The sequence below is a fragment of the Panicum virgatum genome, chromosome 4N (assembly GCF_016808335.1).
Source record: "Panicum virgatum strain AP13 chromosome 4N, P.virgatum_v5, whole genome shotgun sequence".
In the NCBI taxonomy this organism is placed as follows: domain Eukaryota; kingdom Viridiplantae; phylum Streptophyta; class Magnoliopsida; order Poales; family Poaceae; genus Panicum; species Panicum virgatum.
In genome coordinates, this window is record NC_053148.1 from 10019581 (window position 1) to 10033884 (window position 14304).

At 42.4% G+C, this 14304-nt stretch overlaps 1 protein-coding gene and 1 long non-coding RNA gene across 2 annotated transcripts; one reads left to right on the forward strand and one right to left on the reverse strand.

The window, feature by feature from the left end:
• Nucleotides 1-712: 712 nt before the first annotated feature.
• LOC120669584 (condensin complex subunit 3-like) lies at nt 713-7024 on the reverse strand. The gene is made up of 12 exons (XM_039949373.1): nt 6550-7024; nt 6017-6220; nt 5777-5922; nt 5401-5666; nt 5037-5125; nt 3513-3660; nt 2973-3412; nt 2306-2817; nt 2166-2226; nt 1802-2074; nt 1402-1663; nt 713-1293 (listed from the first exon to the last, which is right to left on the reverse strand). Exons 1-12 carry the CDS (start codon nt 6940-6942, stop codon nt 944-946), a joined length of 3144 nt encoding a protein of 1047 aa, XP_039805307.1. The 5' UTR covers nt 6943-7024; the 3' UTR covers nt 713-943.
• A 3650-nt stretch (nt 7025-10674) lies between these two features.
• Nucleotides 10675-13676, forward strand: LOC120670076. Its single transcript, XR_005673041.1, has 2 exons — nt 10675-10834; nt 10913-13676. It is a non-coding gene; the product is annotated as an uncharacterized LOC120670076 (long non-coding RNA).
• The last annotated feature ends 628 nt before the right edge of the window (nt 13677-14304 follow it).

The window sequence follows — 14304 nt, forward strand, 5'->3', positions numbered from 1 at the left end:
CGGCACAACGCGGCGCCTGCCTGCAGCTGGATTCGGAAAGCCGATGGGAAGTCCGGAGAGGCCTCAGCGAAGGAGAAAGCATCCTCGCGTCATCTGCGTACGGAGATCGATCGACACCGTGTGAGTTGGTGACTGTGGCAGATCAGTCTTCGGATGCAGGATTCCTCTTTGCGGCCGACCAACGCGGGAGTCTAGTTTGGTGTCCATGATGCAATTTTCGTAGCAGCTCTCTTGGAGGATTTCAACGAAATTCTGAGCCGTCCCGCGTCTATCTCGCCATCCTTTCAACCTCATATTTGTTTGCACTATGTTCTTTGATGGCGAATTACTAATCGCGGCCACATGTTTAGAGTAACTTCTGATTGATGACTTAGCGGAGTGGTTAACTTAACCCTACCTCTCCAAGCCTTGCTCAAAAGTAATAGCGCGTAAGCAAAAGAGAGTCGTGTGAATGGGAGTAGAAAGAGTATTGACGTGACCCTGTTTGGATCTTTAGACCTGGGTCTTTTGAAGAGGAGAGAAAAGCAAGGAGTAGCTACGTATCATGGTGTTCTGCTGTCACTGCTGATCAAGTAAAGGCTTAACCTGAACGCTATAATTTTCATTTTACTAAGAGCAGCGCATATTTTAAAGATGTCAGATGAGTTGTTTGGAATAATGTGATTCAGAATTGTAAAAGAAGGAAAGAAAAATCTTATGAAGCCCTCTGCTCTTTGGAAAACCTCACAACCTACACGCACATTGGTATGCTGCTTTAAATAACCATACATATGCAATGTCAGAGGTCAACTAAACATTGTCAACTGCAGAATCACACGGTGATTACTAGCACAAGATGATACATAACGAGATAAGATTATCTCACCAACCTACTGTAAATAGGTACTACTGGGTTTTTCCAGTCAAGAACGCCAGAAGAAACTTCATACCCTGAGACAACTGCCTACGATGAATCCTCACCGGAGGAATCCTCATCACTCGTCAGGTCAGATTGGTCGTCCGATTCACCGCTGGAAGCAGCAGTAGCAGTAGGCTTTGCTGACATCTTGCTCAAAGCGGCAGTCTTGCTTGCTCTCTGGGAACGGGCGGCAGACATGCTGGGAGTGGCTGGAACCCTGTTCACCGAGGCTGCAGGCAAGTTAACTTCATTCTCGTCACTTTCATCGCTGGAGGATGCCGCTCGTCTTGCTCTTCTCCTGGAGGGAGCTGGAGGTCGGACCGGCCGCACTGCTGGCGTTAAAGGCACTGCTTGATTGGTGTCCAACTTGAAGCCACCATCTAATCCTAGTTCCTCTGAGAAACAACAAAAATAAGGTGACAGGTTAACAAGAAAGGCAAGCTTATGAAGATGTAAAGTTGCATCAACATGGTAAATGGGTTCTAAGAATTCATCGGACATACTGAATATGGCCTCGACTTCATCCTGTGGCAATTCTTTGTCTGGGCATGCATCAAGCGATCTAAGCCGTGCTGCCATTTGAGCTAGCTCTTTCATGAGCTCCTTATCGGAAGCCACTGAAGCCGCCAAAGAATTAATCAGGCCTCTCATGCACTTGATGGCCTTCTGTTCTGATTGCCGGAATCTAAGAAGCACAGCAACTTTGCACAATGCCAAAGCATATGCTTTCCCAGCTGCGGTCTTCTTATCTGGGCAACTGGCTACCTAGAACATTCATAGGATTTGATGTTAGTTTTTTCCTCTAGAACCTGTACGATATAATTTTTAACTAAAGTTGTCGGATGTTTAGCTCAGCATCCTACAATAGTAGAAATATGCATCCCCAAGAATATTTAAGCATACCTCCACTGCTATGCGGATAGCGAGCCCTTCCTCACTGATGTTAAAACTGTTCGACACATCTGCTGAACCTGAAACACTTTCAGGACTCTTAGAAGCTTGATCCATACTTTCTGTTGAGAATAATTGGGTTTGCACCATTTGCACCATAAAACGAGAAGCTTGGACTGCAAGTTTACGTCTCTTCGAAATAACATGCGGACTACCCCCAGCGTTACCATATAAACCAGGCCACATAGCCCTCATGACTGGTACAAATGCACTACAGATAGAACTCTGAAAAGAAAGTTTCACTCAGTAAATTTAATCTGGGATTAAGTACCATAAATAGTTTCAGTCGGACGTATTGTATGCTATATCAACTTGCCTTGTGCTTGTCTGAAAGTGCAGGATAATGCTGAAAGAAGACAGACAGACATTGTTTCAATCTGGACCCAAAAAGATAGATGTTAGAATAAGCGCCAATCAAATGCCTTGAAACAACAGAGGACACATGAGCAAACCAACCTTTCAAGTTCTTTAGTTTCCTCCGAGAAATACAATCTAATGAGTTGGGATAGGATAACAGTGTGCAAATCAGAAGGTATACTTGGAAAATTCTCACTAAGAAGAATTTTTGCAAAACCTTCACCTAGTATGGTTGGGACATTATCATGGTTATCGCCCTCGAGACTGAATTCCCAGTCATCTTTATGGAAACCAGAAAATAGAATATCAAGAACGTTAATGTTTAGATCATCATCATTCATTTCAGAAAGGTCAACTTGAGTGAACTGAGACTTTTTATAGCTAGGATCTGGCAATTCAATTCCAATGGCCTGATCTATTTCTTGTGGACCATGCCAAGTTACAAGATCAATCAAGGACTTGCATGCCATGGCACTAACGAGGTCAGGCCCATTGATGAAAGATACACGTAACTGCTTCACCAATTCTGCATTAGGTCTATTCTCTAACAATCCAAGAAGACAAAGGCATCTTAAAGCAGCCCTTTGTACATCAACATGATTTTGCTTTGCCTGCAAGAGATAAGATCAAGGACAGAAACTTCATACATTCAGCCCAATGCAATAGCCTTAAGAGCAAGTGCAGTTGTATATACGAAAGCTGAACAATATTAGCATATAAGGTAGCATCCAGTATACGCAGAGGACTATAGAACAATTGGACTTACAGCAGGAAGCAACAAAGAGTGAAGCAGTTGTGAAGGCCCGATTGCTGTGACCTGCAGATTCCGTAGGGTAGAAGTATTCTCAAGAAGAAGACCGGTCACAGCAAGACAATGCATCCACTGCATGAAGTCAGCTGTTCTCTCTCTACAAGGTATGGCCAGCTCTTCAACAACAGCGGAGACCACCATCTCAAATTCACCAACAGAAGAATGCACCTTTTTGGCCAACTCTGCCACTGCTTTTGCCCATTCTTTGTCTCCTCCAAGACTCACACCATCTCCTATTGCAATCTGGTTCCCATCATCATCAACTTCATGTTCAAGAGGCCTGACCAGAAGCTCATGCAGAAAAGAACTCGCTATCTTTCGGTTCATTGTATCAGAAAACTCCAGCATTTCACCAAGCAACAACAGTTGCCTTGATGTAAACTGATAATTTGGTCCTGTGATGCCCAAGTAAGCAAAGGAATTAGTCAGTGTGTACAAAGAATGCTCAACTTCTATCTCTTGTGAAAAAAGCAGCCCACTATAACTCTTGCTTACCAGCAGAAAGGTGTGCTTTTACCAAAGCAACATAATCAGTAATTGTGCTGGGAAGGACATTGTCTAGAAGATCATTTGTATCAGAAGCCTCGGAAGCATAAACTGCTGCTTCTGCACCTGTAGTTGTTGCAGCCTCTGAGCCTTTGACCTGCAGAAAAATTACTGATTTGATAAATAAAGTGTTGATGTTTGTTAAACTTCGCCTAAGGTTGTTAGCTCAGTCGGTCTGGGCGCAACCGGCGGCACCCGCAGGTGGGGGGTTCGAACCCCCACCGGGGCGGATTTCCCCCGCCTGCGGAAAAAAATCCCCCTCGCTGTGCTCTTGATGGCTTGGGCTGTGTAGTCAGCCTGGACCCGGCCCGGTGGGTAACGGTCCCAAGAACGTGGCGCCAGACCCAGTGGGCTGAGTGGTCAGCTTGGTCCCGGCCCGTTGGGTAACGGTCCCAGGAACGTGGCACCAGACCCAAGATCAAGAGCCGGGGTTCGGGGGGTTTCTCAGCCGGGGTCAACTTGGCCTCTTCTTAATATAATGCCGCAGGGGCGGTCTTTCCCCCGCCCGGTCGAGTTTTTTTTTTTTGCTTGTTAAACTTCAAAGAATGGTATTGCTATCCAGGAACAAGCCAATATGAGCGAGCAAAACTAGCATAAAAACTTCCATAATCTCGATAGATCTTATAAAAATTAGCAGACCACATCTTTCCATGCCTGTTCAAGATTACATCCAACAATCCTATGATCTATCAGAAGGTGGATAACCATAAGAAAGACATGGTCAGCTGGCTGGGAAGGAGGGGGAGGTAGGTGAAAGTAGGAGATACCAAGATATACTGGGAGAAAGAACCTTTGGGGACAAACAAATTCTAATTGGGAGGCTATTATGATTGAAGGCTAGATAAACAACATGACTGAGGTATGTAATCAAAGCAGTGAGATGGCTTTGTAATATTATATAGATATAGAATATCAAAAGCAAAAGCCTGATGATGGGTTTCAAAAGAGAAAAAGAAGAGAAAGAATTTAGGGGTTTTTTTGTGTCTTTTCACTTCCTATCAGCATCTTCTTGTTAAATCAGTCAGCCTAAAATCATGTCCTCATACATAACAAATGTCAATGATAAAATCATAGGATAATTCATTTCATAAAGGAAGTAATTAACTCACGGTCTGCAGCCTTTGCAACTAATCAAAGCTGTTATTGTTGTGAAATAGCATTTGTTATATTACAACATGTTGGGGTGGTCCGGGCATCTAGCATTCTACCCGCAATGGTTGGACATACAATCCTGATTCATAAGAAACTTGATATAAGATCAATGATGCTTCCACGTGATCATTTCTTCTCATCACGTTCACTAGAAGTCACTTCTTTGCTATGCCAAGCATCCTAGAGCTAGTTAGTACTGCCACGCTTTGGCATGTTTATTGACATTGAACAGTTGGCGACAGTACTATGTTAATGATCTGATTCTTTCAAGAATACCATAAAAATACCATATAGTAAGCAGAGATATAGTCTGGTGGTCACCTGCGCTTCAGCTTGCAAATTCTTGCACATGATTTTCCAGTAAAGAGCAACCTCAGCATCCATGAGTTGAATATTTGATACTTGTTCTCCTGAAAAATGTTATCAGGATGCCATTGTCAACCAGCAGAAAAAGGAGGAATGGCGAGAGATAACTTCATTTTTCTGGTATTTCCAATCAAAGCAATTTGAGAAAACACAGCAATTGCCAGGACTTATCATTCAGGTTTGTTCTTTTCGTTGTAGTTAATTGCTTTGTCCTTCTTTGGTGTTTAATATTTCACAATAGACATAAATTGTTCAACAAATTCTGCAGAAAGGTCAATTGGAAAGTAGGAGATAGAATGGGTGGTTTCGTAGGATTTACCTTCATTCTCACCATTTGCAGCGAAGTACTGCCTAATACTGTGCCCATCTTGCACTCGCAAAGCGCCATCTTTCAGAAGAACCACCATCACAGATTCTCCAACTGATTCGTATGTCTCAACATCAAGAAACCTGAGAAGGGCAATTACATCTCCTCCACAGTACTTAGTAAGCCACTGATCCTTCAGCATCTTCAGGCACTCATTGTTTACTGAAGCAGACCTATCAGAGAGGCCCCTGTGAAGGACAGTAGTCCTTTGCTTGATGCTGAAACCAAAACAAAAACAATAAATTCAATGACAGTAAAAAAATGTGAATTTCATACATAGTTAGGTATGCTTTAATCTGTTCTCCTCCCAATGTATATGATTACTTACCTAAGACTCTGCAGAGGGAATTTAGCTGAAAGCACAGAATATGCTGCTCTCCTAACTAATTCACTAACGTCGTGTGTTGATTCAATAACACTCTCCAATGTAGCATTAGATGGTGGAAGAGACAAAACAATTGTCTTTCGGACCTCCTTCAAAAATGAAACAACGCCAACAATCAGATGCAACAAGAAGAAGTCAGATATTAATAATAACTGGGAAGTTATTAGGAATTATTTGACTTACAGCATTTTGTTCATTGTCTAGGGTCTCTAGAAAGAGATCAACAATTCCACCATCCTCTCCATCACCCGCAAAACGGGATAATGCACGCACAGCAAAGGAACGAATAGCAGGGATTTTATCCTGAACCCGAACCTTCATGGCATCAATCAAATCATCCCAAATGTCATCACTCACTTCAGCATCATCTGGCAACCGCATTATAATCTGCAAGCAGAATTATAAATATTTACAGACATCTTCACAGCCCTACCAAAATTTTACTTTCGAGATGCAGGCTGAAGAAATCAAAGGATTTGCTACAAGGGCAGCATCCAGACTAGCGCTTTATTGGAGCATATTTGCACAAGAGAGCTGAACCGAAGTTAATTAAAGAATGGCACAATTAAACACAGCAACAACATCACTTTTAACATCCAAACAATTCTATAAGCGTACAAGGGAATCTATTTTTTCACCAAGATAAAGTTCCCCCATCTCGAGTGGGGGAAAAAACGAAATGGAGACAAAGTTTAGAGTAATTTTCCTTGGCTCACCTCGGAGATAATTTGGCACGCGCGGAGTCGCGCGGGGCGGTGCGCGGCCTCGGACGCGGTCATGAGGAAGCGAATGAAGCCCTCGAGGAACCCGTCCCCTCCACCGTCGGCCGAAGAGGCGGACGCCGACGCGAAGGCGGCGACGAAGCGGGCAGCGCGTTCGGATCCCGGGGACCGGCGGGCGAGGTCGAAGAGCGGCGTGACGGCGACGCAGAAGGCGGGGAGGAAGCAGCCGCCGCCTCCGGAGGCGGCGCGGATGGCCGCGAGCTCCCGCAGCTTCCGCTGGTGCACGGCTAGGGAGGCGCGGCAGTCGTCCAGCACCCGCGCCACCTCACGCGCGAGGCGGGCGGACTCTCCGGCGCCGGCGCTGGCGACGGCCGCGGCGGGCGCCATGAGTGCGGGGAGGGTCGAGAGGGGTTGGGGTTTGGGCGTCGGAAGAAGGGAGAATTTGAACCGTGGGGAGGGAAACGGGAAAAAAAAGAAAAAAAATATATATATCACTCCCTGATAGGGTGGACTACATCAGTTCCAACTTAGGAAACCGTATCACCCACCGAATTTTTCAAAACCGGTCAAATTACCTCTAAAGCAGTTTTGAAAAATTACAGTAAATCACAAAAAATCATAAAATAGAAAATCCAATTATGTAAGACTCTAAATAAATAGATTTATACAGTAAACATATAATATGGTATACTTTTGTATATTTTTTGTTGTAGCTTTAAATCTATGTTTTCTTCATAGCTGTAAAAAAATATACTAAATCCGCGATTTCGAACCATATTATATGTTTACTGTATAGATCTACTCATTTGGAGTCCAACACAATTGGATTTTTTATTTTATGATTTTTTGTGATTTATAATGGTTTTTCAAAACTGTTTTAGGGGGTAATTTGATCGGTTCTGGAAAGTTCAAAGGGTGATATAGATCATTTCATAGGTTGGAAGTTATGTAGTTCACTTTCTGTAAGTGAGGGGGTGGTATAGACTTTTCCGAAAAAGAAACTGCACTGTGGGACCGACCAGGGACGCGGTCACGCGCTGGTCGTTGTGGGCTGGCAAAGGGATTTTTCTCTTTATGGGCCCTGCTGGGCTAGAAGAAGTCTCGTGTCCAGCAATCTCATAAAAAAAAAAGTCTTGTGTCCAGCATAGGGTGGCAACGGACTATGAGGCTGCTTGGTTTGATACTTAATGTTGGCATGTTAAAATATGTGCATGCCAATTTTTAATACCAAAATATTGGTATATTTTGAATAGCACTTAGTTGGATGGGCTGTTTTTTTGGCTTTCAACTAAACAAGTGCCAAAACTTATGGGCTTGCCAACGTTTTTGAAGTGAACCAATCAGATCCTATATCCCCGACCCTCTCTTCACAATCGAATTTAATCCGTATATATTTTAGTTTAAGATTTTATAAGATAAAAACCAGATCATTTCAAAGTCCATGCTCTTAGATTATTACCTGGACTAAAATTTAAGACCCTTTTATCACCCGTACTCCAGTGTGGTGGTGGATCAATCCAATCCGTGAGGCAGCAAAAAGTTCAGGTAAAAAAGCATAGCCCGCCGCGTCCCCCTTCGTCTCACTCGAAGTTTCAATCCGTCGTCGTGGTGGAGATGGAAGTGGTGTACTAAGCTGTTGGAGAAACAAGTCAACTTGGTAAAATTTCAATACTTCATGAGAAAAACTGAGGGTGAAGACTGCTCTCACTCGTACATTTTTAGTACTTTCCATTTGTAAAAATCACACTTTACATTCGTAAGTTTTGACTAGAAGCGAGAAACTCCCGTTGGTTTTGTACTTGTATAAGGGATTTTATTACCTAAATACTTCTTTCTAAGTAGCAATATGAAAAACTTCCTCCTTATTTAACAATTCGAAGAGATATTTGCTAAGGACACGTTTCATTTTATTAAGATGTGAGCATTTACAAATCCTTCTTAATATTTTCTAGTATAAAATATTCCATCCATCAAGATTGTATTTTTACTTTTATGACAAGGTGCTAATGATTTTAAGGTTAGGTATAATGATATGTTTGGATGGTTGCCTTTGAAAAATAGCCAAACAAAAACTTGGCAAACACTGATTAGGGCATGACCAAAATTGGGTCTTATTAGACATGTTTGTATGGTTAACAAGCCAAAATACTAAAACATGCCAACATTTTTTACCATAGCGAGCATGACATGTGGGACCCACATGTCACAACTTTTTTAGCATAACAATATAGTCAACATTGGTCATGTTTGGTAAACAAAATCACAAGTAATATTATGGCCATGTTTGGATACTAGGGTTAGAGTTAGATTTAGCTTTTTGGGACACATCTAACCCTAAAGTATTCAAATAGGGGATTAGAGTGGAGTTAGATGCATCTAACCCACCAAAAAAAACTATCCTCTCCTAGAGGTGCTTATTGTGGTTAGATTGGGATGGCCCCCACCTTTCCTCCCTCTCTCCCCTCCCAAATGATAGAAAAAGTGACTTTATTGTCCATCTAACCTTTCCATCTAAACATCTCTTTGGTTAGAGTTAGTTTATGGTTGGTCATGAGTTGGATACTAACTCTAACTTCTAACTTAGTTAGAGTATCCAAACAGGGCCTATATATGGTGCAAACAACTGCCAGTACGTATTAGTACGTATTAGGCCAATCTCATTGGAGTTTCACTAGAGTTTCATGAGCATTTAATTTTGCTGATGTGATGGAATATTTATGAGAAGATAGAATGGAGAGTTTAATATGATTTGAGAGGAGTTTCATGCTTATGACACTCATCCAACTCGGTTACTTAGTTTTTGCTCTAAATAATTGTGCAATGAAGCCATGCAGAGACTGGTTACTTTGCTTTGCTCTAAATAATTGTGCAATGAAATCATGCAGAGACTGGTTGTTGAACTTTGTGCCACTACATGGCTACCACCCATCCTTAGGGCGTCCGCAATGGTAATAACTAGTATTACCCATTTGGTCAGCTGATGTGGAGGTGGGAGGGAAGAGAAAAGACTATTTAATACTATTGGACACACACGCTCCTCTCACATATTCTTGGACTATGTGAAATAGATCAGTTATTTGCTCGTCACTAGTGACTACTCTCTTTTCTATTTTTTTTTGCCACATTAGATTTAGCTAGCCAAATAGCTAACCATTGCGGACGCCCTTAACTTCTTAGCCTGCCAGCAAATATTGGGGTGAGCCTATTGGCCGTCCACCTCATGTCCTAGCTATACCCTATGAGCTGTAGCTGGGCTGTGCCATATTCACTTTGGCCTGCCAAATTTTGACTATTAAGCAAACAACGATAAAATTTTAGAGCCTGCCAAATATGCCATGTCGCTCGAAGAAAAGGAGCCCATCCAGAGCTCGGCGCGTCCTTGCTGGCCACGTGCCTTCCGCGCCTCGCTGGCGACCATCAGCAGATTGCGTCCATCGTATGTGCTGTGACTGCGATAGAGGCCCACGCAAGGACTGCGAGAGGCCTACGCATCGTCCTTGTCCGCCGACCAATTCGTCTCCGCCTGGTTCGTTTCGCTTCGACAGCCTTCTCCATCGCCTCCCACCCTCGCTTCCATCGCCGTCGACCTTGCTGGCCACGTGCCTTCCGCGCCTCACTGGCGACCATCAGCAGATTGTGTCCATCGTATGCGCTGTGACTGCGACAGAGGCCCACGCAAGGACTGCGAGAGGCCTACGCATCGTCCTTGTCCGCCGACCAATTCATCTCCGCCTGGTTCGTTTCGCTTCGACGGCCTTCTCCATCGCCTCCCACCCTCGCTTCCATCGCCGTCGACGGCCTTCTCCAAGGTGGCGCTCTGGCCCAACCCCACGACCGTTGTTTCTGCCAGCTGCGATGAAGGCCAACCGCAGCTGTCACCTCTCACACTAGAGCTACCGCGACTGCGGAGGATGAAGCGATTGTTAGAGCAGCCGCAATGTGCATCCGGCACAAGTGGTAGGAAGATGGGACCAGCAGCAAATGGTAGCAGTGATCCAAACATGCACACAATATTTGAAGCTCTTGCTACACCCTTACTACCTCCCACTGCGGGTGCCGCGGGTAACGCGACAGAAGCGAGAGGAGGCAAAAGGAAGAGGGATCATGGTTTCGGTTTGAGGAGAGTCGCGCTAGCTTGGATGCGAGCCCGCGCCTCTATCTCCCCCCTCATGAGCCGCGCACCCCGTCCCCAGGCCCAGATCCCATCCTACCTACGCAGGCTTGTGTGTCGCCGGCAATGGAGGTCGCATGCTCCTCCTCGCTCACCTCTCCATACCGAGTAAGCACCCTCAAGCCGCCGTCCCCGTTGAGCTCAAGGCCATGCTCTCACCCTTATCCTGCTTCGTGCCTGCCACAGATGTGAACATCAAATCTGGTTTTTTGTGCTGGCGGCGGCCTCAATGGTCAAAGTGAATACGGTGCTGGTGCCTGGCGCCTACGGACCTCGCAGGCACTCCGTCTCCTCCCGCATCCCCTGCACGGCGGCCTTTTACTCTGGTGTTCTGCTTGCCTGTCCAGTCTTTGCCCCCCACCCCCCTCCCCCTCTCAGATAGATCTTAATTCTTTCCCCTTTTTACAAATTAGTAGGGGATGATTTTGTGTAAACGCACGAATATTTCCCTTTCTATTTTTGAGGTGTGGTCTTTTTCTTAGACGTACCAATCAGAGGTCCATACCAAATAGCTAGATGGACTGGCTAATGGTTTTACTGATTATATCTAATAAATAAATATGCTTCTATATGAACCTTTCTGATATCTTCTGATTAATATGTGTTATTCTTTCAGCTTCTACATGAACATGTCATGAACCTCTCACCTCTGTACACCACATCTAAGAACATGCTAAGTACCATTTGGGTATGTGCTGATTACAATCTGTAGCTTGCCAAATTCAGTTGTGCAGGTATGTTAGAGCATGGAGCTACCCGTTGTACCATCATGAGGACACACTAAATTTTCTGACACCCCTTTTGCTAAGTAATGTTTGAGCCTCCCTTCTCATGGTGTTATTTCTACAATCAGTGGTTAATATTCATGGTGGCCTGCTGAGTATAGTGTTACCAACATTATATCAATTTGACTGCCAATAATTTTGTACATTGAATTTTTGTTCAATACCTATCCATTTCTAGATCTTATTTTACATGGACTACCTGGATAGATATGCCTGTGAGTTTGGTATATATCCAACTATAATCAGTACTTTCATAATTTGTGAACTCATTAATCAACAGGCTTTCTCCCTTATTTGATCCTCCATAAATGGGTGAGTGGCAATGCTTGCATATTGTTTGTCCAGAGGTCATGAATCCATCTTTTCTGCAAGCCTATATGGATTTCTAAACAATCAACGAAACTATGATGCTCTTTGTATATTCATAATTTTTCTAAATTAAAGAAGAGGAGGAAAGCTCTATCATCAAACATTTCACAGTTTTCCATTCTTACCAAGTTATTTTTTTTTATCTTAGTCCACCTTATGTTTTAGGATTTCACAAGCAAAGTGAACTCTTGATTCTTTCATTTGCCCTCCTTGCAATGACATTCCTTACTGACCGTTCGTTGGTCCTTCTCCATGGCACATGGCACAATTGCATCTCATGCATCATTCAGATGCGCCACTCTGGAGTCTGGACTGGCCAAAATAGAAGGCAGCGACTTGCCGGGAGAATAGAGGCAAGGCAAGAGGCCATCTTAACATCCACTCCTTCAACTGCTACTTGTGGTAGAACAAAAAAGATTGCATTCTCCTATGACTTCTCGCATCTTGGACCTCAATAATTTGTTTAGCTATTCGTGCAATGTTTGATTTGACTGCTAATACTGAGAAAAACATGTGATGTACCTTAATTGCCATATAGAAGCTACAGTAGTATAATACTAATAGAACTCACTAGGTAATTGATTTGATGCTGATTAGTTATAACTTATAAGTGACTTTGTTTAATTCTGCAAATGTTCTTTTTAGAATGCAGAATTTCTTTACTGTACAATCATTTGTTGCTTGGTTAAAATAATGAAAGACAGATTATCAAAATAGTTGGTGGAAACCTGCAACCATAGTGGCTGCTCATGAGTTTGATACAGATTTGTCAAGCAGGTGTGGTCGAGCATGCAGCAATCCCCGGTGAGGCACCTCAGAGTCAGTGGTCAGAATTTAGCTGCAGAAATGTAGTTATGTCATAGTCGAGTACTGTTATGCCTACACCTATGCATCATAAACAAACTAAATAAATTAGATACAAAATTGTAGGTCTTTCAGTAGTTGAAAGATGCTGTTCTTCTCACAAAATAAAATACAATTGAATCGCAAAAGAAAAGATGATAAACTACATCTACTTGATCATTTTTTTTGCCAATGTTCTAAATCTTATTCTCATCATGACACAAATCTAGCACCTCAACTCTTATACTTTTCATATCTCCTCATAAATCATCCTTGCATTTGCTTTCGATATTGGGAAATCATGTGAGCAGTTTTGGCTACATCTGAATGGTAAACAAGATATATTTTAGCTATGGAAAAAATTTAGATGACTGTTATCAGTTTTGTAAATTATATTTCCCATCATGTTGATTTAATCTCTGCTATTTCATTTATCTCTGTTTCGTCAAGTGGACCGGGGGCAACCAACACTTATCAAGTGAAAGTTGCAGGTATCAAATTTTTGTATAGTTGAGTACACAATGCTCTGACTTAAGCTTATTAGAAATTCCATCGATTCGTTTCTTTATTAAAATAAATAATATTTTAAAATATATTTGGATGTATCTTGCAGCTCTGTCATACTCAATGCTCTGAAGTGCCTTATCTCAAATTAGTATATAGTATGATTTTAGCATACTAGAATTTCATAGGTTACGAAGGTAATTAAAATCAGTGTAGTCTATGGATTACTCAAGTATTTTTTTCCCATTATAATTCTCATTTCAAACATGATAAGCTTGGTTATTTCCTCACTTCCTCTCCTTTTTTTTTGCAGTATTCTATTCTCCAGCAATGCCAGATCATTTGATTAAAGCATCAGATATGAAATGTTGCTCGAGGCGCCCTACAGTGCAGCAACCATATGTAGCTATGCACTTTATTATTAAATTAAGAGATAATAGATTTTATTACATATCTTTCTTTGCAGACTTTTACCTCATGAATTGCAATTTCAAATAGCAAGAACCATAAACAAGATCCTTTTTTTTAAAGAATTTTAGGTGCAGCCATGAAATTGGTAGGTGGTATTAGTTTCGCCTTTCATTCTAAAAGTTTGGCCCTTTGGATCAAAGGTCCTTTCCTTTCCTCTCCTCTTCTCATTGTTGGCTGCTCATGCAAGTTCTTTGGTTTTAGGAAGTGAGGTAATAATCTTGGTTTTCTTTAATATTCTAAACAACTACAAATCTGAGATGATGATATAATTTTTTATCTCCGAACCAAAAGCATCAATATCATCTCATTCTGTAATATGTTTTCTCTTCAACAAATTGAGTACTAATTCATTTCCAGGTATCAGTTCAAAGGAGACCGACCAACTATGGATGGCATGCCGCACAACCTGGAGACCCCTACTTATGCTGCTATTTTTGCTTTTATTATTTACATTTGTAATTGACCTATCTTTGTTTTGTCTCTATGATGAATGATTGGATGGCTTGGCAACATCTTTGAGCTCTATGGGCTGTGGCTGTTGCCACTTAATACCTATGTGTACTGTGTATTGGTTTGATCTGCCATCTTTTCGTTATTTGAACTGTC

Coding starts and splice junctions, on each gene's coding strand:
- LOC120669584 (XM_039949373.1), bottom strand. CDS start 6,942: ATGGCGCCCGCCGCGGCCGTCGCCAGCGCCGGCGCCGGAGAGTCCGCC. Junction 2,818..2,972: donor ACTCTTTGTTGCTTCCTGCT/GTAAGTCCAATT, acceptor TATCTCTTGCAG/GCAAAGCAAAATCATGTTGA. Junction 1,294..1,401: donor TGAAGTCGAGGCCATATTCA/GTATGTCCGATG, acceptor GTTGTTTCTCAG/AGGAACTAGGATTAGATGGT.